The sequence below is a fragment of the Petaurus breviceps genome, unplaced genomic scaffold (assembly GCF_028583685.1).
Source record: "Petaurus breviceps papuanus isolate PSGF00001 unplaced genomic scaffold, PetGlider_PUasm1.0 189, whole genome shotgun sequence".
Lineage (NCBI taxonomy): Eukaryota > Metazoa > Chordata > Mammalia > Diprotodontia > Petauridae > Petaurus > Petaurus breviceps.
This window is the reverse complement of record NW_027185809.1, coordinates 825,335-851,677: the sequence shown is the minus strand read 5'-3', so window position 1 is coordinate 851,677 and position 26,343 is coordinate 825,335. Positions and strand designations below refer to the sequence as shown.

General features: G+C 40.1%; 1 protein-coding gene across 1 annotated transcript in view; it reads right to left on the bottom strand.

The window, feature by feature from the left end:
- Window positions 1–25,968, bottom strand: part of FANCM (FA complementation group M) — a 67,527-nt gene extending 41,559 nt beyond the window's left edge. The window contains exons 1-9 of the mRNA XM_069091778.1: window positions 25,345–25,968; window positions 23,953–24,125; window positions 21,507–21,584; window positions 20,133–20,291; window positions 16,508–16,639; window positions 4,993–5,125; window positions 4,295–4,423; window positions 3,436–3,522; window positions 832–1,010 (exon numbers count right to left, since the gene is read on the bottom strand). Of these exons, the coding sequence (XP_068947879.1) occupies window positions 832–1,010; window positions 3,436–3,522; window positions 4,295–4,423; window positions 4,993–5,125; window positions 16,508–16,639; window positions 20,133–20,291; window positions 21,507–21,584; window positions 23,953–24,125; window positions 25,345–25,909 (1,635 nt within the window). The 5' untranslated portion in view covers window positions 25,910–25,968. The remainder of the gene's footprint in view (window positions 1–831; window positions 1,011–3,435; window positions 3,523–4,294; window positions 4,424–4,992; window positions 5,126–16,507; window positions 16,640–20,132; window positions 20,292–21,506; window positions 21,585–23,952; window positions 24,126–25,344) is intronic.
- Window positions 25,969–26,343: the final 375 nt, after the last annotated feature.

The window sequence follows — 26,343 nt, the reverse complement described above, 5'->3', positions numbered from 1 at the left end:
GCCCCTTCCCAGAGTCAGCAGAGGGTGCTGGCAGGAGGAAGCTCAGCGCTGGCAGAGAAGGAAAAGAAAGCTGGCAATGACGCTATGTCCAGCATCCCTCTACCCCTTCCCAGAGTCAGCAGAGGGTGCTGGTAGGAAGCCCAATCCAAGTCTAGGTTCAGACTGGAACCTGTGTAGTATATATAGGCGGTCTTGCTCTAGTCCTTAGATGGGAAAGATGGGGAGAGGAATAGAGACATCTGTGTGGATTATAAAGAATGGTGGTTTCAGGTCTCATTCATTATGTATTACATATTGTATGGACAAGAGACATAAGTTATACACCATTTCTCTCAGAAACAAATGGGAGTGTCAAATTTGGGAACCTTTCTGACGTGTGAGGATTTTGGTACAGGTCAGTATCTATCTAGATCCTACTTGTGACATTCTCACTCTTCTCTTTGGGCGGCAGGACGGACTATATTAACAATTTCTAATTTCAGAGTTTAAGACTGCTTAGAAATTGCCAAGAGAAATATCATTTTTATCAGAACTGCTTCTTAACATACTTTTTAGATATTAGTTTAATTAAATTCAAAACATTTTCCACTTCTTAAAATTATATTTTTGTAAAATTTCACTTGGAGAAATAATAACATCATTTTTAAAGACATTTCCAAACAACATTTCAAATATAGTTCTAGTGTTATTTACATGTCTAATATCAAAGAAAATTCCTCTAAGATTTAAAAAGGCACTAATTTGAAATCTGCTAATGATTCTAAAAAGGGCATAAATGAAGAGACATTTCAAAATATTCCTATTGCTATCGTATCAGAAACTCCTGATTACCTCAAGTTGTTCCTTCTGTGTTAATCCTTTCGTGCTTTTCCCTGAAGCATGGCCAACAAAAGTCATAACTCTAACATCTGGCTGGTATTGGAGCATTTCTGCAATTTCTTGAACACTGTCTCGAAACGATGAAAAAATCATAACCCTGGTGTCACATTTTTTTTCATCTGTATTTTGATCTATTTGACAGAAAATATATTTTAAAGTTAAACACATTAAAAAAACACATGCAACTAAATATTTTGGTTAGTTCAAAAGGCAAAAAGGTATGGCATTAATACAAAATATTTCTTTCAAAAACACAATTGGGGGCAGTTAGGTGGCTCAATTGACAGAGCATCAGCCCTGCAATCAGAAGAACCTAAGTTCAAATCCAGCCTCAGACACTTGACACTTATAAGCTGTATGACCCTGGACAAGTCATTTAACCCCAGTTGCCTTGGGGTTAAAAAAATTGAGATTGCCTAAACCTTTGTTGTTTGGCCTCCTGTCTTCTTGATGTATCACTGGAGATTCAGCTTCTTCATCGTATGCCAACCTTTATGGCTCCAGAGTTTCCCTTTATCTTCTTACTAAAAAATCTAGACCATACAATCTCTTCTCTGCTTCCTTACCAACTGACAATGCCCGTATCTTTCCATTCCAGAAAGTTTCAAAAAACTACCTTCCCTTTATCCTTTTATCTCACACTCTTATCTCTTCCCTTTCACCAAACTTCTTGAAAAAAAAAATGGGTTTAAAACCAAAGCCTCCACCATATATTCATTCACTGCCTTTCATTCTACTTCCATCCCCATCACTACACTGAAACATTATCAAAAGTAGCATCCTAACTACAAATTCCAATGGTCTTTTTTCATTTCTAACACTCCTTGACCTAGATTACAGTATCTAGAACAATGGTGACCATCCCCTTTCTTCTAGATATTCCTTTCTCTTCTAGCTTTTAACTTTTTACTTTTCCTCTTTAGACCTTTAAGACCATTTCATCTATGTACTTCCACTGAAAGAGGATATATCTTTGTTATAGGGTTTAGAAACTAGAAAGGAGGGGGTGGCTAGGTGGCACAGTGAATAGAGCACTGGCCCTGGAGTCAGGAGGACCTGAGTTCAAATCCGGCCTCAGATACTTAACACAAAAACTAACTGTGTGACCTCAGGTAACTTACTTAACCCCAAATGCCCTCCAAAAAGCAAAAAGAAAAGAAAAAAAATAGAAAGGATCTTAGAGGGGACCTTTGCCTATCATATGAGATACCGGTCTATAACTAGCTTCTGCTAGACTGGTTTCCAGTTTTTGTCAAATAGAATTCTTATCCCAATAACTGGGATCTTTGGGTTTATAAAAAAACTAGGCTACCATGTTCATTTGCTTATGCATGCTAAATTTATTCCACTGATCAATGTATTTCTCAACCAGGACCAAATTATTTTGAAAATTATAGCTCTGGGGTGGCTAGGTGGTGCAGTGAGTAAAACGCCGGCCCCAGAGTCAGGAGAACCCACGTTTGGTTCCAGCCTCAGACACTTAACACCCACACAAAAAAAACCAGCCGTGTAAACTTGGGCAAGTTACTTAACCCCAACTGCCCTCCAAAAGGCAAAAAAAAAAAAAATTTACAGCTCTGAAATATAGTTTTGAGATCAGGTGGCAATTCTATTTAGTCCCTTACCTTCTTTCTTGTTTATTTTTTGTTTAGATTTAACTAGGTCTGAGAGCAGTAAATTGAGGTCCTCCACTTAAAATTTTACTTGTCTATTTCCTTTTGTAATCCCTTCAATTTTTCCTTTAAGAATTTAGATGTTATGCCTCTTGGTGCATATGTTTAGCACTGAAATTGTCTAGGGCAATTGTAGTTTCCCTATTGATCTCTTTCAATTAAGTCTATTTGTACTACTGCTTTTTCTGAGATCATGATTTCCACCCTGGCCTTTTTTATTTCAGCTGAAGCATATCAGATTCTGCTTCAGCCCCTTGTTTTAACTCTGTGTATCATTCTCTTTCAAGTGTTTCTTATAACTGGTGAATTCTGGTTTCTAATCAATTCTACTATCCTCTTCCTTTTCATGGTGAGTTCATACCATTCAGATTCAGAGCTACAACTGTATTTCTCTTCATTTTATTATCACATACTTTTCCCTCTTTTCTACCCCCCTTCTTTCTCTTTAAGAGTCTGACTGGCTTCTGGCTACTGCCTCCCTTAATCTGCTCTTCCTCTTTTCGTCCCTACCCAATTCCTTTAATACCTTTCCCTTTTTATCCCTGTTGGATAAGATGCCTTTCTGTACCCAATTGTGTATGTGTATTCTTTCTTTTAACCAGTTCAAATGAGAATGAAGTGCAAGTGGGGGTGAGAAAGGGAACTCAAAATTTTTTTTAAATGAATGCTAGAAATTGTTTTTACATTATTATTAGGGAAATAAAGTACTCAAAAAATTAAATATTTATTAAATTAGTTTGAATACTGCCCTATTTACCTTGTGTGAATCCAATAAGATTTTAAATGAACAAATGTGCAAACAGTAAGGTACTATACAAACACAAGGAGGTATTATTTCTTATCATAAGCTTATCTTGCTTTGAAAATAATGAATATAACATACCTTTCCAGGTTCTGAAGTGTTCAACTACAACTTCTTCTAATTTTTTTAACTTCGGATGGCTATAGATACATTTTTTATCATTGTGTCCTGAAAAATTTTTTTTAAAAATCTGTTATGCCAAAAAATCACAATGTGTATGCTTTTAAATTCTTAAGGCTTTGAACCTCTTCAGAACTAATATGTTTAGACTTGCTCTTATTTAATTTAAAACACAATTTTGATATAGATATATTATGTTGCCGGCTTTTAGAAACAAAAGTAAAAAAACACAGGTTTAAGTTTTGTTTTAAAAACCTCAAAATTTTAAGAAACTAAAATGCTTCAGGAAAAGGTTGGACCAGAAGACCTTTTAAGGTGTCTTCCAACTTTTAAAATCCACTGAAATTATCAAACTCTAGTAAAAGATAGGCAACATGGGGGCAGCTAGGTGGCACAGTGAGTAAGAGCACTGGCCAGGAATCGGAGGACCGGGAGGGGTTCAGTTCTGGCCTCAGACACTTAACACCCACACACACCTACACACACAAACTAACTGTGTAACCTTGAGCAAGTTATTTAACCCCAATTGCTTTAAAAAAAAAAAAGACCTAGTTTTGAAACTGATTCCATCACTATTAACTATATAATTCTGAGCAAGTTACTTAATTTTTCCTTACTTTACTCATCTATCATCTGTAAAATGGAGGTAACTCCTGTCCCACTTACTTTACAGAGTCATTTATGAGATTCAAAAAAGATAATACAAAAAAAGTTTTATAAACCACAAAAGAGTTTTTAAAAAGGCAATGTAAGGAACTGCAAATATTATTCTGAGACAAAAAGAAAACAACTGAAAATATTAAAGACAGAGTCTACAAACCTCTTTGGTTGGGACTCCCCTCGATAATTCCTGATGGTTTGTTCCTATCTGAAAACATGTTTCCTAGCTGCTCAAAGAGTTTCATGAATTGTTCATTCTTGCTAAGTTCATTTTTGGTTCGAGTCATACCTTCAAAAACAAGGAAAAATATTTTTCCATACAAATCAGAAACTTACTTAAAGACTTCTAATTTATCTCAAAACAAGTAAATTGTTGACTGATCTAGACCTGTGACTTCATTGGTATAAGGAGTCTCAATGAGGAAATATCCTCTACCAATGCAGACCTACAATGGCTATGAACCTGATAGTCTTTGAGAGTTGCCTAAGGCACTGTGAAGTTAAGCAAGACTTGCCCAGAATGACACAGCCAGTCTGTATCAGAGGTAGAACCTGGGAAATCTCTGACTTCAAGGCTGACTATATGCACTGTCATGCTTTTTCTCAAAAAGTATTCACTCAAATTTGGAACAGGAGAAATATGAAAATTATCAACAATGAAAATGTTCGTGGCTTTTCAGGTGTGCATGCCCATATGTCATTAATGAACAACTTTTTTTTCTAGCAGACTGTATCATAATTACCCATCATAGCATATCATTCCATTATTTTGCTAATATAACAGTACTTTAGAATGTTTTTCTTAAAATCATATCTAAACAGCAAAAATTTACATCTAAAATATTTTATTTAACTTACCTTTAGTTCCATCTATAACCCCACAAAGGAAGATATATAAGGATCTCATTCCCATTTGCTGTAGTAACTCATAACCATGATATAAACTAATACATATAGCAAAATCTCCTTCAATGACACTTTGTTGTCTACCCTAAGAAAATAATCACAGATCAAGTTAAATGAAAGAAAGCAAATTTGATCAACACTCCACAGTGAAGGCGTCATGGCAACAGACAGAATATTATCGAAATCAAATGACTGATCATTAGAAATCTGATAAATGAACAAGAAAATTGCTATTAGATATGGTGACTAAAACATCACTGATAATGGGCGGCTAGGTGGTACAGTGAACATAGCACTGGCCCTAGAGTCAGGAGGACCTGGGTTCAAATCCGGCCTCAGACACTTAACACACACACACACACACAAAAACTAGCCATGTGACCCTGGGCAAGTCACTTAACCCCAACTGCCCTCCAAAATGCAAAAAAAAGATCACTGATAACTCTGGAAAGAAACAGTTAGATGAGGTCAGATAGATAACTCTGGAAAGAAACAGTTAGATGAGGTCAGATATTAGACTGTAAAAACTTAAGAACAGAGTAAGAGGAAATGAAATGCAAGCACTGATTATATAAAGTCCCTCTATTCAATCTTTATCCTTCCTGCCTCTCTAGAGTTTTGACACCATCAACCACCTTCTCCTTGATACTCTCTTTTCCAAGGTTTTCATGATAATGCTCTTTTGATTCTCTTCCTACCTGTCTAACCACCCCCGCTTAAGTCACCTTTTCTGCATCTTCATCTATTTCTTTCTTTTTTTTTTTTGAGAATAGAGATGACCAGGTGTAATGCCATGTACGAGCAGCTTTCCAATAGAATGCTACTGTGAACAGTTTTTAAGTTTCTGATTACACAGTATAGTGAACACTCTATTCCATAACAAATCAAAGCAAAACATTCACAGAAAATCAAGATATAACATTCACAATATTACAACGTATCACAGAACATCAAAATACAGAATTCACAATGACTTATCACTAAAATGGCCACATAATTTTCACCAAAGTACAATCATTTAGTAACTCAATCATTTAATCATCCTTAAGGGTCACAAAATACAATAGTCAAAGTTCTCCACTCATGGGGCACAGTAAGTTACAAATCAGTCACTATTCAGTCATCCGTCACTATTCAATCATCAGTCACTACTCAGAAACCTCTTAATGGATAGTGGAAAATACACAGGTCATCTACCCCTAGGTCACAATAAATCATAATCTTCTCAGTCAGTACACAGAGTGCCAGGATACCACAAGAACCTAAGTAAAGCTTCTTTCAGCTTGACTCGAGGCTGGCTTTCAGCTTTCATGGTTCCTCTTCCATGGTCTCAGCTCCAACTGTCACCTGGGTTCAAAGGCAGGCAGTTCCCAGTTCCTTGTCCAGCTGCTTGTCCATTTTTTTCTCCAGTTCCCATTCCATATTGAAACTCACAATGTCCAGTTCACCTCAAGTTCTTCATAGTTTCTGTTTCTGGGAAGAAAAAGCTTGACAGAGCTATAATAATATTCATACACACTGCTGGCACCATCATCAATTCACTATCTGCCTGTGAAATCAACTCAGACCCACCAAGATCTGAGAACTCAACACAAATCATCAACATAGAAATCAACATAGACCCACAAACAAGATCCAAGGGGTCAGCACAAAACATCAGCAAAGTCCCATGACCTCCAAAACCCTTCTCTAGGACTTCTGTAAACATACAACCAGAAAATTCTCTTTCAGGGCTTCCAGTAAGGTTCCAGGGCTTCTATACAAAGTATCACAAACAAATATCAACACAGACAGAGCAGACAGAGTACAGGGATACCACAAGTTTTCTCCTTCTTGACTGCCACCACAAGGGTCTTCTCAGTTTTTGCTGTCTCTAGCCCTGGGGCTCTCCTTATACAGTCATTAGCTCCTCCCCAGGAGTTCACAAGTTTTAGAGTTCACAAGTCGTGGAGTTCTGTTTCCTAACAGATTTAAACAAGGTGTTAATTCAATAGCTGAAACAAAATGTGAACTACTTCTGTGCTTGCCATTACACCAGGGTTCATCTTCAGAGGAGGATATTGAAATAAAGAAACCGACAAAGCGTAATACCAAATGGTCACCTTCTCAAGCTTCTCTTGCTTCTTGTATCTGAATGTCAAATTTTCTATTCAATTCTGGTTTTTCCATCAAGAATGCTTGAAAGTCCTCTATTACACAGAATGATCATATTTTCCCCTGAAACATGATACTCAGTTTTGCTGGGTAGGTGACTCTTGGTTTTAATCCCAGCTTTTTTGCCCTCCAGAATATCATATTCCAAACCCTTCGGATCGATCCCTCAGTGTAGAAACTGCCAGATCCTGAGTTATCCTGATTATGTTTCCACAATATTCAAATTGTTTCTTCCTGGCTGCTTGTAATATTGTCCTTGATCTGGGAATTCTGGAACCTGGCTATAATATTCCTAGGAGTTTTCTTTTTGGGATCTTTTTCAGGAGGTGATTGGTGGATTCTTTCAACCTCTATTTTGCCCTCTGGTTCTAAAACATCAGGGCAGTTTTCTTTGAGAACTTCCTGGAGGATGGTTCTAGGTTCTTACTTTGGTCATGGGTTTCAGGTAGTCCAATAATTTTTGAATTCTCTCTCCTGGATCTATTTTCCAGGTCAGGGGTTTTTCCCATGAGATATTTCACATTGCCTTCTATTCTTTCATTTGTTTGGATCTGTTTAGCAGCATCTTCATTTCTCATAAAGTCACTAGCTTCCCTTTGCTCCAAATAATTCTGAAGGAATGATTCTCCTCAGTGAGCTTTTGAGATTCTTTTTCCATCTGGCAAAGTCGGCTTTTTAAGGCATTCTTCTCCTCATTGCCTTTTTGAGCCTCTTTTGCCAATTGAGTTAGTCTATTTTTTAAGGTGTTATTTTCCTCAGTCAGGCTGTTGACTCTCAGTTCGTAATTTTCTTGCATTGTTCTCATTTCTCATCCCAATTTTTCTTCCACTTCTCTTATCTGCTTCTTAAGGTCCTCTGTGGCCTGTAACCAGCTCATATTTTCCTTTGAAACTTTTGGTGCAGGAGTTCTGACTTCCCTGTCTTCCTCCTGTTCCATGCTTTGCTCCTTTTTGTCCCCAAAATAGGAGTCAATAATGTTGGAATCTTCTGTCTGCTTTGTTTCCTTTGCCTGGTCATGTAGCCCCTCAGTCACTTGGCCCCTGGGCTTTTTGCCACACTAGGACTCTGCCACCAGACAGGGGAGCTTTCATCCCAAACGCTGGGGTTTTCTCAGCTTCCAGAGGTATTAGATGGGTGCCCTCTCTGAGGCCTCCACAAGCTCTGGCAAGCTGGACGCACACCCCAGGATCTCCACCCTAGACCGCAATCCAGATCTTACCCCTCAGACTGGTCGCTTGGTCCCCCTACACTCTGCAGGCCAGGAGCTGAAACTGCCATGTGGCAGTGGCTGGCTGTGCCAGCCTCTCAGCGGCTTCTTGCCCCAGGAGCAAAAGCCGATGCACTCCCATTTACTGGGTCCCAAAGTCCAGACTGCACTGACCTCTCACTTTGTCCTTCACGTCTATGTGTTGACAATTCTGGAAATGGCCACAGCTGCTGCTGATCTGGAGTCTCTCTGGCCGGTGGCTGGTCAGGACCACCCTGGGGCTAAAGCCTAGGCGTGGAGCTGGGCTCAGCTCCCAAAGTGCTGCGCTGGTCGATTCCTGCCGGGCTGTCCTCAGCGGGAGGTTAGCTTCTCTGTGTCATTTTGTGGGTTCTGCAGCTCCAAAGTTTGTTCAGAGTCCCCTTTTACATTGATTGGGGAGGGTGGAAGCCAGAGCTGCTAGGCTTTTACTCCGCCATCTTGACTCCGCCCCCCCCCCATCTTCATCTCTTTCACACCTGTGGGTGCGTGCCCCCAAAGTTCCATCGTGGACCCTCTTCTCCCTCTGTGTTATGTGTCTTGGTGATCTCATCAGCTCCCATGGTTTCAATTGTCATCTCTAAGCAGATAACTCTCAGATCTATTTGTCTACCCCAACCCTTCTCCAAACCTCCAGTCTCATGTTCAACTGCCTGTCTAGAATTAGATGTCCCAAAGACCCTTTAAACTCAATATAACCAAAACAGAACTCGTTATCTCTCCTTTCAAACACAGCCCTCCTCTTCCACCCTTCTTTATTCCTGTCAAGAGCAGGCTCACAAACAGTGTGATCACCAACTCCTCACTCACACTCATTCCACACACCTAATGTGCTGCAGTCTTATTGCTTCTACCTTTGTAACATCTGCTGCATGTTTCCTTCTCCTCTGACACTGACACCCTGGTACAAGCCACATCTGGAAGACTGAAATAACCTAACTGGTCTTTTTGCCTCAAATCTTTCACCACACCAGTACCTCTTCTATTCAGCTAGGAAAATGATCTTCCTAATGCACAAATTTACACGTCTCACTCCCCTACTGAATGAACTACAGTTACTCTCCATTACCTTCCAGGATTAAATGTAAAATGCTCTGTTTGGAATTTTAAACCCTTCACTACCTTGCCCCTTCATATACTTCTGGTCTTCTTACACTTTACTGTCTTCCACGTACTTTATGATACAGCAATATCTACCTCCTGCCACTCTTTTTTTCCTCCTTACTCTGTGTCTTTTTCACTAGCTACCCCCCCCACGCTAAATGGGAGCTAAAATGCTCTCCTCCTAACCTCTACCCACCGCCTCTCTTGTATCCTTCAAGACTCAAACTTCACCTTTTGTAGAAGACCTTTTCTAATCTCCCCGCTCCCTCAATCACTCAGCCCTTTCTTTTCATCTCCCCTCATATCAAAGTTGTCCTGTTATTTCCAGCTTCTATAACATCTGTCACATAACACCCACCTTCTCTTCTCTGGCATGGCCACTACCCAGTTGCAAACCTTCATCACCTTAAAACTGAACTATTGCAATAGTCTCCTGGCTGGTTTCCCTGCCTCAAGTTTTTCTTCACTCCAGTCCATCTTCCATTTAGTTGTCAAAATGAACTTCTTGTTTAAGGCTTTTTGTTTTGTTTTGTTTTTGTTTTTGGAGGCAAGGCAATTGGGCCAAGGTCACACGGCTAGTAAGTGTCCAATGTCTAGAAGGCTAGATTTGAACTCAGGTCCTCCTGACTCCAGGGCCAGTGCTCTACTCACTGCCCCCCCCCCAATTGAACTTCTTAAAGGTAGGTCTGACCATGTTGCTACCCTTCTTCGATTAAGTCGAATGGCATCCCATCACCTCCAAGAACACATAAAAAATCTTCTTTGGATTTTAAAGCCCTTCAACTTACACTGCCACTTCCTACCTTTCCAGTCTTCTCATATCTGACTCCCCCTCCCATACTCTGTAATCAGTGACACTGGCCTCACACTAGAGGTTCTATCTCTTGATTTAATGCATTTTCACTAGCTGATCCCCATGCTCAGTGCACTCTCCCCTCTCAAGTCTCAGCTAAAGTCCCACCTTCCGCAAGGAGCCTTGTCTAGTCCTTCTCAACCTCAGTTCCTTCCCTCAGAGACCTTGATGTATACTGCATAGTTCTTGCATGTACAGGATTGTGTGCACACTGTCTGCTCCATCAGACTGTCAGATACTTGAGGGGGGAAGGGGGCTGTCTATTGCCTTCCTTTGTATCCAGTGTTTGGCACTTACTAGGGGCTTGATAAATACTAGCTAACTATACATATGGAAAATCCCTCTTCAATCTGAATTCTCCATTGTATCTTCCTATACAGTGTCTGTTCACAAGTGCCATTAAGGCTAAAAATTGCTCTATAAAATCAATAAACAACAATTACAGTAGAGTCTTGTAAGCCTTTTATTCAGTCTTTATGCCAGTTCACTTTCCATATTTTCATCAAGAATTCCCTCACATAAATTATTCTCATCAAGATTCTAGAGAGATAATAAAGTAGAATACAGGTTCAAGAATTAATTATTCAGCATTTTCTTCAGTAACACCAACCTCCTTTCAGAGGAAGTTAGATGGCACAATGGATAGAGTCGCAGACTTAAGTCATAAAGACATGAGTCTGAATCTTGCCTCAGACATTTATTAGCTATGTGACCCTAAGCAAGTCATTTAACCTCTAAGCCTAAATTTCATCATCTGCAAAATGGAGGTGATAATAATAGTGATAATATTAATATGGATTAATAAATTATTATATCTTAAATTAAATTAAAATACTAATAAATTATAATTAATAAATTAAAAATTAATAAATTGTTATTACTAAAATTGAGGTGATAATAAAACCTACTTTACAAGGTTGTTGTGACTATCAAAGGAAATAATGTATATCAGGTACTATGTAAACGCTAGCTATTTCACGTTCATTATTTTTTCCAACTCAAAATCTTTCCCTCTTTGATACGTTGAAAAGCAATAGATATTTCTCTAATATATATCTCATCTATGAGATACACAGGAAAGTGAGCCACATTTATAAAAATATGAACCATTCCCCAACTGACAGATGGTTAAATGATAGGCAGTTTTCAGAGAAAGAAATCAAAACTGTTAATAGCCATGTGAAAAAGTACTCTAAAGCACTATTAGGTAAAAGCAAATTAAAACAATTCTTGAAGTACTACCTCACAACAATAAGACTAAATTGACACACAGTAAAAAAAAAGAAAAATAACCAGTGCTGTGTCAAAATACTGTGGAAAAACAGGGACTTTGATGCACTAATATAGGAGCCCTGAACTGATTTAACCATTCCAGAATGCAATCTGGAACTAAGTCATACAAAAAACCTGTAAAACTGTGTATATCCTTTGACCCAGAAATACTACAAAGATATATACCCCAAAAAGATTAAATAAAAAGGATCCATATATACAAAAAAATTTATAGAATATCATTTTGTGGTTGCAAAGAATTGAAACCTGAGGCAATACCCATCAATTGGGAAATGGCTAAACATGTAAGAATGTGATGGGGAGGCGGCCGCTAGGTGGCGCAGTGAATAGAGCACCAGCCCTGCAGTCAGGAGGACCTGAGTTCAAATCCAGCCTCAGACACTTAACACTTGCTAGCCATGTGACCTTGGGCAAGTCACTTAACCCCATTTGTCCTGCCCTCCCCCCTCTAAAAAGCAAAAAAAAAAAAGAAGAAGAAGGTGATGGGGGGAGGCTAGGTGGTGCAGTCAGTAGAGCACCACCAGCCCTGCAGTCAGGAGGACCCGAGTTCAAATCTGACCTCAGACACTTAACACAAAAAACTAGCAACGTGACCTTGGGCAAGTCACTTAACCCCAATTGCACTGCCCTCCTCCCTCCAAAAGGCAAAAAACAAAAACAAGAATGTGATGGGATACCATGTGCTATAAGAAATGATGAAAGTGACAGTCTCAGAAAAACATAAGAAGACTTCTATGAATTGATGCAAAGTAAAGTGAGCAGAACTAGAACAATTTCTACAGTAACATTTTTTTTAAAACAATTGGGATTAAGTAACTTGCTCAAGGTTACACAGCCAGGTGTTTCTGGGTGGGTGCTAAGTGTCTGAGCCCAGATTCAATCCCAGGTCATCCCAACTCTGGGGCCAGTGGTCTTACTCGCTGTGCTACCTGGCCACCCCATCTACAGTAACATTTCAAAAGACTTAGTAACTCTGATCAAGAAAATAACCAACCACAATTTCAAAAGACTTATGATAAAAAATGCTGTCTGCCTCCAGACACAGGGCTGATAGACTCAGAATGCAGCCTTAAGCCTATTTTCTTTTCTTTCTTTTGGATATGAGTAATGTGGGCATCTGTTTTGCATGACTACACATATCTGCCATTGGCTTAATTTTTCTTGCCTTCTCAATGGGTGAGGGAGAGAGAGGAAGGAGAGAGAAAATTCAGAACTTAAAACTGAATTTAAAAAAATAAAGAAAATCAAGATAAATAAATGGCAGGGATTCTTATACTTAAGTCCATGAACTTGTTCTTACAATGTTATGATAATTGTATTTCAATATAACTGGCTTCCTTTTAAAAACATTATTCTAAGACTTCATTTTCATTCAAGACATTCATATTCATAGGTTCACCAGACTGCCGGAGAAGTCAATGACATCAAAAGGATGAAGAAGCCCTACAGAGGAGTTTGACACTTACTATGTGCCAGGCACTGTGCTAAGTGTTAGAGATACAAATATAAGCAAGCTAGCTGTGCGACCTTGGGCAAGTCACTTAACCCCAATTGCCCTACCTTCCCCCCTCCAAAAAGCAAAAAAAATTAATATACAAGCAAGCAAGACAGTCCCTACTTTGAAGGATATTACATTTTAATGGAAAAATCACAGGAGTGGAAGGGAAGCACTCCTATACAAAAACTATAGTGTACAAATGATAGCAGCTCTAGAGGCCTAGAACTGAGCAAGAAAAGATCAAAGCAGGTTTATGAAAGCTCACGTTGACATTCTAATTTTCTGTATGAGGTAGTGAGGGTGAAGTGCCCACCAGAAATTATACACTAGAGCCCCCTAAAATATGCTAGAGGGGACCCCTACTAGGTTCCTTGGAAACCACCTAATAGGCTCCAATAATAAAGAAATGTTTCACCTGTGTTGCTAAAAACATGCCACAGATTCCCAGGGATTCAGGTCTGTTTATGTTAGTATGCAAGGCTTTGCTAAGGGACCATGGCTTCGCTTCGCTTCAGTAGAAATAATACTAAGGCTTTGTTTCAATAAGAATAATACTGAGAATGCTTTGCTTCAATAGAAACAATGCTAAAGACATTGCACCCCTTAGAAACATATTCTGTTGCTAGCAATCACATTGTCTATAAAATTATGTCTAACAGAAGCTCGGGACTGTCTTTCCCTCTGAGAGGCAGTCACCGGCCGCTAAATAAACACTCCTAAATTATAATTGGCTCTGCTGTCCTGTAATTTCTCGGACGTCCACTACAAGGGGGCCCTTCTAGTTATTGGGTCTGAGGTGGCTGATGATCCAGAAAGGAGCCAGAGAAGGAATAGTCAGAAAGGTAAGGAGAGAATCAACTATTCTCATTGTGATTTTGAAAGTGGTGAGGCAGGGGTGTGCCCTAATTATATGACCTCTAGTATAGACGTCCTCTGTGTATATATTTGTTCAGTACCCACAGTTCTTCCCATCTTTTTTACTTTTTATGTCTTATTATTTGAATTTTTATTTTTCTTCTCTGTCACTTGTATTATGTATAATTCCCAACTGCACAAAACCCTGACTCACAACAAAAGGCAACAGTAAAGCAAAATAAACCAGTATACAGCAAGGAATATTTGTAGTCTATTGGCAGGAGTTACATCTGTTCCATCATCAGTCCTCTGGAATCAAGATTATTGCATTAATCAGAATTCTGATATCATTTAATTTTGTTTTCCCTTATGTGGTCATGTTTCCCTGGGTTAGTCTTTCTTCCTACTGTATTACCTCATACATATCTTCCCAATTTTCTCTAGAATATGTTTATTCACAATTTCTTATGTTGTAATAATCTTCCATTTAATTCATATAAGATTATTTGTTCAGCTGTTTCATGATGAATGAGCAACCACTTCCACCATCCCCAGTCCCATCAATGTTTTGCTTCCCCACACAGCAAGGCTATAAATATTTTGGAATTTATGAAATTTTTCCCTCCTTTGTTTGACTTCCTTGTTTTTTCCCTCCTATATCTGATTTTGAACCATGATTTAAGTAGACACTGATAAACCTGAGAACATTCAGACAAAGGCAAACAGGATGGTAAAAAACTTTAGGTTCATGACATCTTAAGATCAGCTGACGGAACTGGGGAATAGTTAACCTGGAAGAAATAAGACTTGGAACATACATGATAGCTCTACTCAAGTATTTGAAGGACTGCCACATGGAAGGATTAAATTTGTTCTGTTTGACCTCAATGGGCAGAACCAGGAACAATGGCTAGATGTTGAACAGAGACAAATTTAGGCTTGATATAAGGAAAAACTTCCTAGAAATTAGAGCTGTCCAAAAACAGAATGGCTTGCTGTAAAAAATGATGGGTTCTTCCTCCTTAGAGGTCTTCAAGCTAAGGATAGACAACCACTTGTTAAGAGGGTTACTGCAAAAATTCCTCTGAGTATGAGTTGAACTAGATGGCTGTTGAGGTTCCTTATAACTTTCAAATTCTTTAATTCTGTGATTTTCCATGTTTCACTGAATTCCTGCATCCATCAGTTTTTACTGCATTACTGCAGTCATTATAAACCACATTTTATGTGGTCATTATTCAACCAATGGGCAACACATACCCATAATACCACCACAAAAAGTGCTGCTATGAATATTTTGGTATTTATTGGACTACAGCATACTTGTTGAGTGAAAGGTCCTCTAATACTCCACGGGACTTTTAGCTCATGGCCATGGGTATTCTTTCCATTGATGCAAATGTAGGGTGTAACCCATACATGCCTTCCTATCCTATGTGACACTTATCAATGTCATCACATAAGTTTGCCATACGGGTTTCCTCAACATGTCATCATGAGGATCCCAATAAAATACAATGACTGTCAATTAGTTATTTCTCAATCCTGCATATCATCTTTTTTAATCATCCATTTCTTGGATAAAATTCTCACTACTGCTTCCCTATTTAATGTGTTGTAGCTTAACACTGACCAGGCATCAATGCACTGCAATTTTTTCAAAAACTTCAATTTCTTAAATTCTTAGGAATTTTCAGAAACTGTGGTGTTACATGATTCACAGCCACATGGTATCATCAAAAGAACATTGGTGTTAAAAAAAAGATAGGCCTTTCTTGCAAGGAGAAGCTAGGAATCATTAAAGCAACTTGGCAGTTTTCCAAATGCAATCCTTCCTGTTCTCCCTCTGCTTATTTAATTGGGACCAAAACAGTGTTTACTTGGAATGTCTGTCTTATATAGCATAATACAGCATAATACATACATATACATGTACACACATAAACACATATATACCCACACATAGACACACAGTCATTGGGACATGTTCTCACATGCAGACTATATATTTACTAGTACAAAATTGCCTAAAAGTTATAAAATCCAAGATCCCATGGTACTTAGTTTATTGACTATACAAAAGCACTGATTCAGTAATGAAAGATAAGAGTTCAAATTTAAGTGAACTGAGAACATTAAAACCATTTTAGTAGTCTTAGTATATCCTAAGTATCTATTTAAATTCTAATTCATTTGCTGATGATGTGATTTTTTTTTTAAAGCAATTGGGGTTAAGTAACTTGCTTAAGGTTACACGGCCAGTTATTTCTGGGTGTGGTGCTAAGTATCTGAGCCCGGATTCGATCCCCAGGTCATCCCAACACTGGAGCCGGTGCTCTTACTCGCTGAGCCACCTGGCCACCCTATGATGTGATTTTTAAAGCTAAAATCACTATGCCTATACATTATCCTGGCACCAAGGCGCTATCAATTCATCATTTTATTAAGTATTTTTAAAATAACTTACCAGAATATGAGGAGATGCATTTTTCCTAAATAAGTCTCTTGCTAAAATTATCTGATATTTTGTAAGGTTGGGTATATCTTGTCGCATCAAAACATTAACTCTAATCAAGCGATTAGCAAATGTTTCTAAAACCTGTAGATTAAAAAAATTATATAAAGATGTATTTGCTAAGTATAATTTTGATATACTATGACTTCATTTTCATATATACTCACCAATTTCCTTACTCTAAGGTTGGTTCAATTTAAGTGTGAGATATAATTAAAATAAATACTTAATATTTTCAAGTAAACACACACACAAAAAAACAATTAAAGTGGTCATAAAAGTTAAGTACAATAGAAAAGCAGAACTGTATTGGTACTAGCACGTTAAACTTACTGTATGCTTAGGGAAAAAAAAACTCACCTTTCGAACTTTTCTATTACTGTGGAGGATACCCCCATCTCTCAATCACCCAGGCTTGCAATCTAGGTGTCATCCTCAACTCCCTTCTCTCATCCCACTCCCCCCATCTAATAAGTCGTCAAGTCTTGACATTTCTATCTTTGTAACATCTCTCATATGTGTCCCCTTCTCTCCTCTGACTGCCACCACCTTAGTACAGGGCCTCATCACCCTGACTATTACAACAGTATTGTGGTTGATCTCCTTGCCTCAAATCTCTCTCCACTCCAATTCATCCTCCATTCAGCTATCAAATTAATCTGCCTAAAATGCAGGTCTGACCGTGTCAATCAACTCCAGTGGTTCCCTATCACCACCAGGAACAAATATAAAGTCTACTCCTTGGCCCCCCCCAACCTGTCCAGGCTTCTTAAATCTTACTCCCCACTACATACTCTGCAATCCAGCAACACCAGCGTTCTGGCTGCTTCCACAAGACATTCCATCACCAGTCTCCAGCCATTCTCAATGGTTGCTCCCTATGCCCAAAATACTGTCTCTCCTCATCTCCACCTATCTTTCCTGCCTTCAAGTCCCAGCTAAAATTCCACCTTCAATGAGAAAACTTTCCTGATCCCCCTTTAATGTGATCCCCGTTAATCATCTCTGAATTAGCAAGTGTGTATGTTCGTGTACACATGTGTACATACATGTATGTGCACGCTGCACATATACACACAAGTTTATATGTGAGTATCTTATTCACACATATTGTTTTCATACCATATCCTCATTAAACTGTGGGCTCTTTGGAAGCAGAAACTATCTTTTGTCTTTCATTGTGCTCCTGGCATTTAGTAGATAGAGATGCAGTGTTTTCATATGCATTTTCTTTTTTGTTCTTCTTTACCTATGGAAAAGTTCTTGGGGAGGCACCAGTAACCCACAGGCCACAGGCCTTGCACAGAACCAGGCTCCAGCACCCTGCTGGTAATACGTAATGAACGAAACCTAAAACCAGTATTCTTTGTTATCCACACAGATGTGCCCATTCCCCTCTCCATCTTTCCCCTCTACCAGCTTACTCAAGATAGAGAAAGACCATCTGTAATGGGAATGTAAATTTAAAGCTCTTCCCTGCCCCAGGCTAAAGTGCACCTGGAGCCTGGGGAGGGAGGCTTGTTTTTCAGTAGATACTTCTTGACTGGCCAGTGAGTCAATAAGGTTGTTACACTCTCTGAGCCAGGACAAGGCTATATAAGCCCTGATGTGTAGCTTTGTTCTGGGGGCTCACTTTGAGAAGTGTTCTGTGATTTGATCTGGATTCTGGGAAGCCGTTGTCCAGAGCCCCCCCCTGGCTTTGAAAAACCCAGATGTTGAAACCCAGATGTTGATTTGATATGGATGTAATGGTTGGACAGTTTGGAAAGCTGTCTACTTGATCTGTTTCTGTCTTGATAATTCTGCCTGTGTACTTTGAAGTTCGGGGTGCTGACCTTTTTCCCCTGAACGAGGTAAACAATATATGTTTGACTGATTAAAGTAAGCTTGTTAACCTATTTTGAGTTGCTTTCCTTTATCAAAGCAGATCTAAGAACCTGTGTTGGCAGCCACCCTGAGGACGCTTGGGGTGCTTGCTGCTACACCATCTGTACCCTCTGCTAGCCAAAGTGAGAAGTAGAAGGATATTGGAAATAGAACCACTGCCAACTTCTCTTCCCTTCCCCATCTGTGCTAGGCTTCCCTCAATCTATCAGCCTCTAGGCGAAGGAACAGATACAGAGCCAGTCCAACTCTCTGTATAAAACCCTTCGGGAAGTGTAAGCATCTTTCCCCATCAGTACACCATTACCGCCCCTATGATTTCTCCTGCTTCTCTCCCCATGCCTGTAATAAGTAGTCAGCAAACATTTAAGAGGAAATGAAACCCTTTCCCCTCCTCATGTTCTCTTGTCCCTGTGCCCCTCCATCAAGTCCCATTCACATTCCACTCCAAATGTTCTCAACCCTTCTGAAATCACTGTTTTGTAGTGAACACACTCCCCTGAATCCTGGACCTCTTTCTCTCACATTCTTTCCAACTACTGGCCTTCAGTGTTAGGTACAGTATACCTACTTATCCTCCCCAAAACTGTCTTTTCCTTTGCTCAGCCCATCACCTTTACGAGTTCTTGAGAGAAATTTAAATCTTTTGCTTCCTTCACTTAGTAACCTTTCCTCTGCTGAAGTCCACACAATTAAAAATTTTCTACCCAATCAAAATTACTGTAATTGTAGAATACTGAGCTCCCAGATCATTCCCCCTCCTTTCTCTTCTAAGAGTTCAGCCCTTGGCTCACCATCTTCCTCTCCTCCCCAACTTTAATATCTACATAAAAGCTCCCTCAAACTCCAATGAAGTTAAAATTCGAAAGATGACAAAGGAAAATGACAATTGCTGGAGGAGCTGAAGCAATACAGGCAGGTGAGCACGCGCGCACGCCTCCCCCCCCAACACCCCCCCCCGCCCAGTACTAATGAAGGACAGGAGAAAAGGACAAAAATGTTTCATAGCAATCATTTTTGTCTTACCAAAGTACTGGAAACAAAGAGGATGCCCACCAATTTGGAAGTGGCCAAACAAACCTGAGCATAATGGAACATTATGATGTTATAAGAAATAACAAATACGAATTCAGAGAAAACGAGGAATACTTATGTGAGCTGATGTCCGGTGTAGTAAGTAGAAACAGGACAATAATTCCTATGACAACAATAATATATTTCAAAAGTATTTTCGTTTACACCAGGAATCTTATTAATGTGATGACCAGCCACGACTTTAGAAGACTGAAGCTCACCTCCCACATTTTAGCAAGAGAGGCAACAATTAGGGGATTGAGATATAAACATATTTGACATAGCTAATATGGTGGGGTTTTTTTGCTTGATCACGCTTATCTTTTACAAGGTAGGGCCTCTATGAGGGAACAGGGAAGGGAGTTAGTGAGAAATCACAGAGACTAAACAGAAAAGACAAAAGATGAGGGATGTTATTTACTCAATTTAATAAGCACTTAAAAAAACAAAGTACATAATAAGAAGTTCGTGATTTCATACATAATGCTTTTTGTTTGTTTTTCATAATATTTGTTCATCGTTTTTACATCCTCAAATTTTTTTTCAAAAACAAAAAAACTATGAAGATGCCACAGAACAGAAACTTAAGGAGTTTAACAGTCACAAAGAAACCACTTACCTGTATGTATGTATTCTGAATTGTTATAAGTTCTTCTCCAAGGGGAACCACAAGTTTTTCAATTCGTCTTTCATGAGTGAATGGTAAAATATCTGAAGAGTCTTCAGAACGAAGTTCTATCTGCCCAATTAGTAGGTTTGAAACAACCTGTTGCACAGCCTATAAAATGTTAACAAAGAAAAATCGTAAGTCCATGAAGCATGCACTGAAACTGGATTTATTACAAGAGAAATGAACATGCATGTGAAACTCCTATACCAAATATGAAGGAGTTCACAATTCAGGCAGAAGCTTGCACATTTATGAGTAGTAACAAGTGAGAAGAAAAGGCAATCCCCTCCCAAAAGGGTGTGACAAGGAAGGAGGAAGCAAGCAGCAGGAGTAGGGAAAGGGTTAATGCCCTGCAGAAGGAAAGAAGAAAGGTGAAAGAATGGGAGGGGGAACATAAGAAAAATGATGGCAAAAGCCACAATCCTTTCCCTTGGGAACTGCTAAACTATGAAGATATGATGGTCTATTTATCTATAAAGGTACACAGTTTATCAGTGTGGTGCAGACTCACTGGTGTCTATTTTAGAGCTGATTTGACCCTCAAAATCACACTGTAAGAGTACAGCTAAAGGTGCAAGTAACAAATTATGTCAGGGGGAGAGGTCATCCTTGACCTTGGCCTGCCACATACCCTGGGTCCAGTGTCTCTATAAAATGACAACTCAAGACGAATTAAGTTGGCTTCTGGGCAACAAAAAAAAGTAAGAAGTAGCAAATTTAAATAATAGATTAAAAATGCTTTAAAAGACTGATTATCACCATCAGAACCCCAAAGTGGTTTTTAAAACATTAAAATTTCTCACCTTAAGAATGCTAAAATGCTAAATAATCCAACCTACCCCTTTCAATTTAAACAGTTGAATAATATCCCTTCCTGGTATGTAAATGCATACCCTGTGTGAAGGAAGCCCCCAAAACAGGAGGAATTAAAAAACTATTATCCTGGGTAAAAATATACCAACTCAGGGAGATCAGGGAATGCTTCATGGAGTAGGATGTATCTGAATTATTTCTAAAAGCAAAGGTAGAACCTTCAAGGTGCAGGCTAAATCATCAATACAATAGTTTAAATAGTAACTTTTTAAAATAGTGATGGCACAGGCAAAAAAAAATTTGGCTAAGGTACATGACAGATTGATTACAACAAACTAGGGAAATTTAGGAATATATGGGGCTATTTTCATAATCTATATATACCTTCAATGCAAGGAAGATGATCATGTCTATTCATATATTCCCTCATGCTATTATTATGGGCTAGATGAAGCATGGATGGCAGTTCTTAGGTATTTATATTTTTCAATGGAAACATCATCAACTTACCTTTATGTCACTGCCAGGTGTGGCACTGAGAGCCAATATTCTAAAGTGCTTTGTATATTTAACTAGTTCTCTCACCACCTGGAAAAAAATATTTTGATATATGTAATTAAAAAAACATTTATTTTTAAAAAAAGCCTTTGTAAATAACATTGTAAGTATATGTAGTCTTTCATTTAAATTTAAAGATGATAGAAAGCAGGCTAATGTCTTACATTAATAATCAAACCCAAGCCTAATATCCAAACCCTGTACTTGGCACTTGATCACTGCTTTTTCCCTTCTGAGAAAGTACTTTTGCCAAACTTTTTTTTTTAAGTTATTTTAAAAGTCACCAGAACTACTTGGTACTGACTGAGGAACAGAGTAGTGGATCAATGGAATAGATTGGGTACACAAGACTCAGCAGTTAATGACTATAGTAATCTACTGTTTGATAAACCCAAAGACCCCAGTTTTGGGGATAAGAACTCACTATTTCACAAAAACTTCTGGGAAAACTGGAATATAGTATGGCAGGAACTGGGCATAGACCACTATCTAAACACTATATACCAAAATCAAGTCTAAATGGGTGCATGATCTAGGTATAAAGGCTGATACTGTAAGCAATCTCGGAAAACAAGGAATAGTTTACCTGTCAGATTTGTGAAGAAGGGAAGAATTAGAGGGCATTATAAAATACAAAATGGATAATTTTGATTACATGAAATTGAAAAGCTTCTGTACAAACAAAGCCAATGGAACCAGGATTATGAGGGAAGTGGAAAATGGGGAAAGCCTTTTACAACCTATGTCACTGATAAAGGACTCATTTCTAAAATATACAGAGAACTGAGTCAAATCTATAAGAATATAAATAAGTCATTCCCCAATTGGTAAATGGTCAAAGGATATGAACAGGCAGTTTTCAGAGGAAGAAATTAAAGATATTTATAAGCATACGAAAAAGTGCTCTAAATCACTATTGATTAGAGAAATGCAAATCAAAACAAGTCTGAGGTACCACATCTCACCAGTCACATTGGCTAAGATGACAAAACAGAAAAATGACAAATGCTGGAGAGGATGTGGACAAATTGGAACACTAATGCATTGCTGGTAGAGTTGTGAACTGATCCAGCCTTTCTGGAGAGCAATCTGGAATTATGCCCAAAGGGCTATAAATACTTTCATACCCTTTGATCCAGCAATACCACTTCTAGGGTTGTATCCCAAAGAGATAATAGAAGTGGGAAAAAGACCCATATGTACAAAAATATTTATAGCAGCTCTTTTTGTGGTAGCAAAAAATTGGAAATTAAGGGGGTGCCCATCAATTGGGGAATGGCTGAACAAGTTGTGGTGTATGCATGTTATGGAATACTAACTGTGCTATAAGAAACGAGGAGCAGATGGTCTTCATATTTACTTGGAGAGGCTTACATGAACTGATGCTGAGTGAGAAGAGTAGAGCCAGGAGGAATTTCTACACAATTACAGACACAATGTATGTGTGACGACCAACTTTAATAAACTGGACACCTCTCAGCAATCCAGTATCTTAAGTCAACCCCAAGAGACTCATGATGGAGAGAGATGTTTACATCCAGAGAAAGAACTGAGAAGCCCTATACTGTCTCTTCAGGTTGGACTGTAATCTTAAAATAGCATTTCTCATAACCCAGTAACCTTATGAGGCTTCCTATTGTCTATGGTAAAATCTGGCAGTTATTTAGGATGAATTGAATAGAAGGACAGAATGAAGGAAAGGAGATCTGTTACTAAAATATATGTAATGTATAAAAGAGTAGGCGATTGATTGTAGTGGGAATTAAAAGGAATTTGTACTTTCTCAATTATGTAACCTACTTTTAAAAAATCATAAACAACAATTTTGGAATCAGTTTACTTAATTTTGAGTAAAAATTGATTACTAAAAATTGATAATCTATAGAATTCCTAATAGGATTCCTAATTAGGAATAATTCACGTATCAAGCACAGTGCTATTGAAAATAAAAATGTGCAATGAAGAGAGATTGAGACAGTTTCCAAGCATGATCATTCATTCCTTAGCAAGGTCAGCAGCTGCCAGTAAGTGAGATCCCAGGGCCCCTCGGGGCAAGGGGAAGACCAAGACTGTAATGACTACGTCAATGGTAGAGATGTCACATTGGACCAGTAGCTAGAATAAGAAATTCTGAACTGGTAAGTCACAAAGACTGAGTCAGAACAACAGAGCAGTCAACTGATAAATGTTTTCCAGATTAGTTAGCAATGATTACAGTCCCAGAGAAAAGGGGGGAGGCAGGGATGCAAATAAAACATGGGGGTGGGGCAGGACAGAAAATGAATGACACTGGCCTAGGGTCACACAACCAAAATACTCCATATTGGAGTATTTCTATCCACTATGTCATGCTGCCTCTCTGATGATTACGACCCCAAAATACTAACATAATCATTACCTGGCAATAGGCATAGTTTCCAAGAGCTTTATGAGCTTCATCAATAACTAGACACTTAATTTTAACAGCAGGACAGGCTCCACGAGAAAGGTCATTTATCATAACTTGAGGAGTGAGAAAAAGAACTCTTTTATTGTGCCATATTTCCTTTCTGATGAAAGCTTGGGTAGAACCTGAAAAAATAAGAACGAGTAAGATTATAAACTGCTACCCTTAATAAAGTATGGGGGAAATTGGTTCATTTTTGATAGTGAAATTTTTTCTTTGCTAACTGACTTTCAACTTGACTTGACCTCCACATCATAAGCTTGACTTGAAGCTCCACATCAAAGCCTAAACCATCAAAGTAGCTGTTACAGAAAAGGATTAAAGACCTGATAAGACTAAGACATTAAAAAGAGTCAAAATCACTAATAGGAATGACTGACAAAGGAAAAACCCTAAAAGTTAATTTTTACATATATACAGTGAATGGAAATCTAAAGTCACATAAGCTGATCAAGGTAAATCTAAGCTAAGTTCATGAGTTCATGATCTCTTCCAGAAATCCTAAGCATCAAAAGGTTGGGGTTCAAGTTTGTATATTTTTTTGCTTTTTTGGAGGACAGTTGGGGTTGTGACTTGCCCAAAGTCACATGGCTAGTGTCTGAAGCCACATCTGAGACTCCAAGGGCCGGTGCTCTACTCCCTGTGCCACCTAGCCGCCCCAAGTTTGGATTTTTTGAAGAAATAAGGCATCACCATTCCCACTCACCACCATCGCCTCTACCCACTTATGACCACAGGTCAGCTATAGATCTGACAGCTTTCGTCTAGATCTGGAATCAGAATCTTCCATTTTACTACCGTGTGAACTTGAGCAAATGGCTTCACCTCAGCCTTATTTCCAAATCCGTAAAACCGAGACACGCCTATGTGTTTAGTTCCATCACAAGGCTGCAGTGAGGAGCTAAAGAAACAACGTAAAAAGGCGCAGTACACAGTCGTCTACCATCACAACGCAAGGCTCTCTGCTGCTCCCTCTTCACGCCGGTGCATTCCCTATGACATCATCTCCAATCTATCCCACGTGTATCTCCCCTGAACAACACTGTTACTTTGTTGCCTCTGCGCTCAGACCGCAAGCTCTGGAGGGTGGGGCCGGTTTTTGACGCCTTTTGGTGTCCCCAGACCTCGGCAGTGCCTGGTACTTACTAGGCGATTAACAAACGTTAGCTGAATGAATGTCGTGGGCCCTTAATAAACACTCGCGGAGCGTATTTAATGCCCAGGGAAGCCCAAGCTCAGAGAAGCGATAGGAGTGGGGAGAGCAGCGTTCCGAGAGGGACACCACACTATGTCGGTGAGGACCCCCTTCCCAACCCAGTGACGCCCCCAAACCCTCTGGAATACCTGTCATCTCGGCCATGTGGCGCTGCGGGATGCCCATCACCCGGGAACAGGCCTCGATCTGCTGCGCGACCAAGGGCTTCGTGGGGGCCATGAAGACCACCTTGCCAGCGGGGAACCAGCGGTAGAAGTTGTACATGACCACGGAGGCGATGAAGGTCTTCCCCAGCCCGGTGGGCAGGCACACCAGGGTGTTGCAGAACAGGGCGGCCTCCGAGATGCGCAGCTGGTACTCCCTCACCGGAAAGTTGGTGGGATAGATCCACACCGCCCCCGCCGCGGGGCAAAAGCCGCAGTCCTGCGGGGGCCCCGGAAAGGCCGGGTCCTCGCCGCCCCCTGAACGCCGCTCGGCCTCGTCCGCCGCCACCAGCAGCACCTCATTGTCCCCCTCCGGCGGCTGCGGCGGCTCCGGCGGCTCCGAGTCCTCCACCGCTGCCGGGGCGCAGGTCTCGAAGCCGGGGAGGCCCAGCGGCCGCCCGGGTCCAGAGCCGCCCCCGGAGGAGGAACGAACAGAACGAGTGACCCTGGAGCCCCAAGTCTGGAAGAGGGTCCTGGGCCTGCCGCTCATGGCGACTAAAAGCTACGCGTCTCGCTCGGGCCTCCGCAGCCGCCGCAAGGGCACCCGTGGCCGCAGGTCCACGCGCATCCCCACGGCCGCTCCGGAGGCGGAGGGAGCGGGCCAGGCCGGGCGCTGCGCGGCCACTCAAAAACCCCGCTGCGCAGAGGGCGTCTGCGATGTGATTGGTCCGCCTCCCGAAGCCCCGCCCCCGAACGACGGGAGCGCAGGCGCGCAGCCGCACGTAGTCCTCGCTCCGTGGCCGGCGCGCTGCTGAGCCCTGGAGGGGCCGGGCTGGGAGTTGGCTTGTTGAGGCAGCGGGTGCCGCCCTCCCTGGCCTCCCCCGGAACCTCTTCAGTGTTTCCCTTTCCTCTAGAGCAATGATAATAGCCACCGTTCATATGTCACTTTAATGTTTACAAAGCGCTTTACGTCTGTTAGCCTTT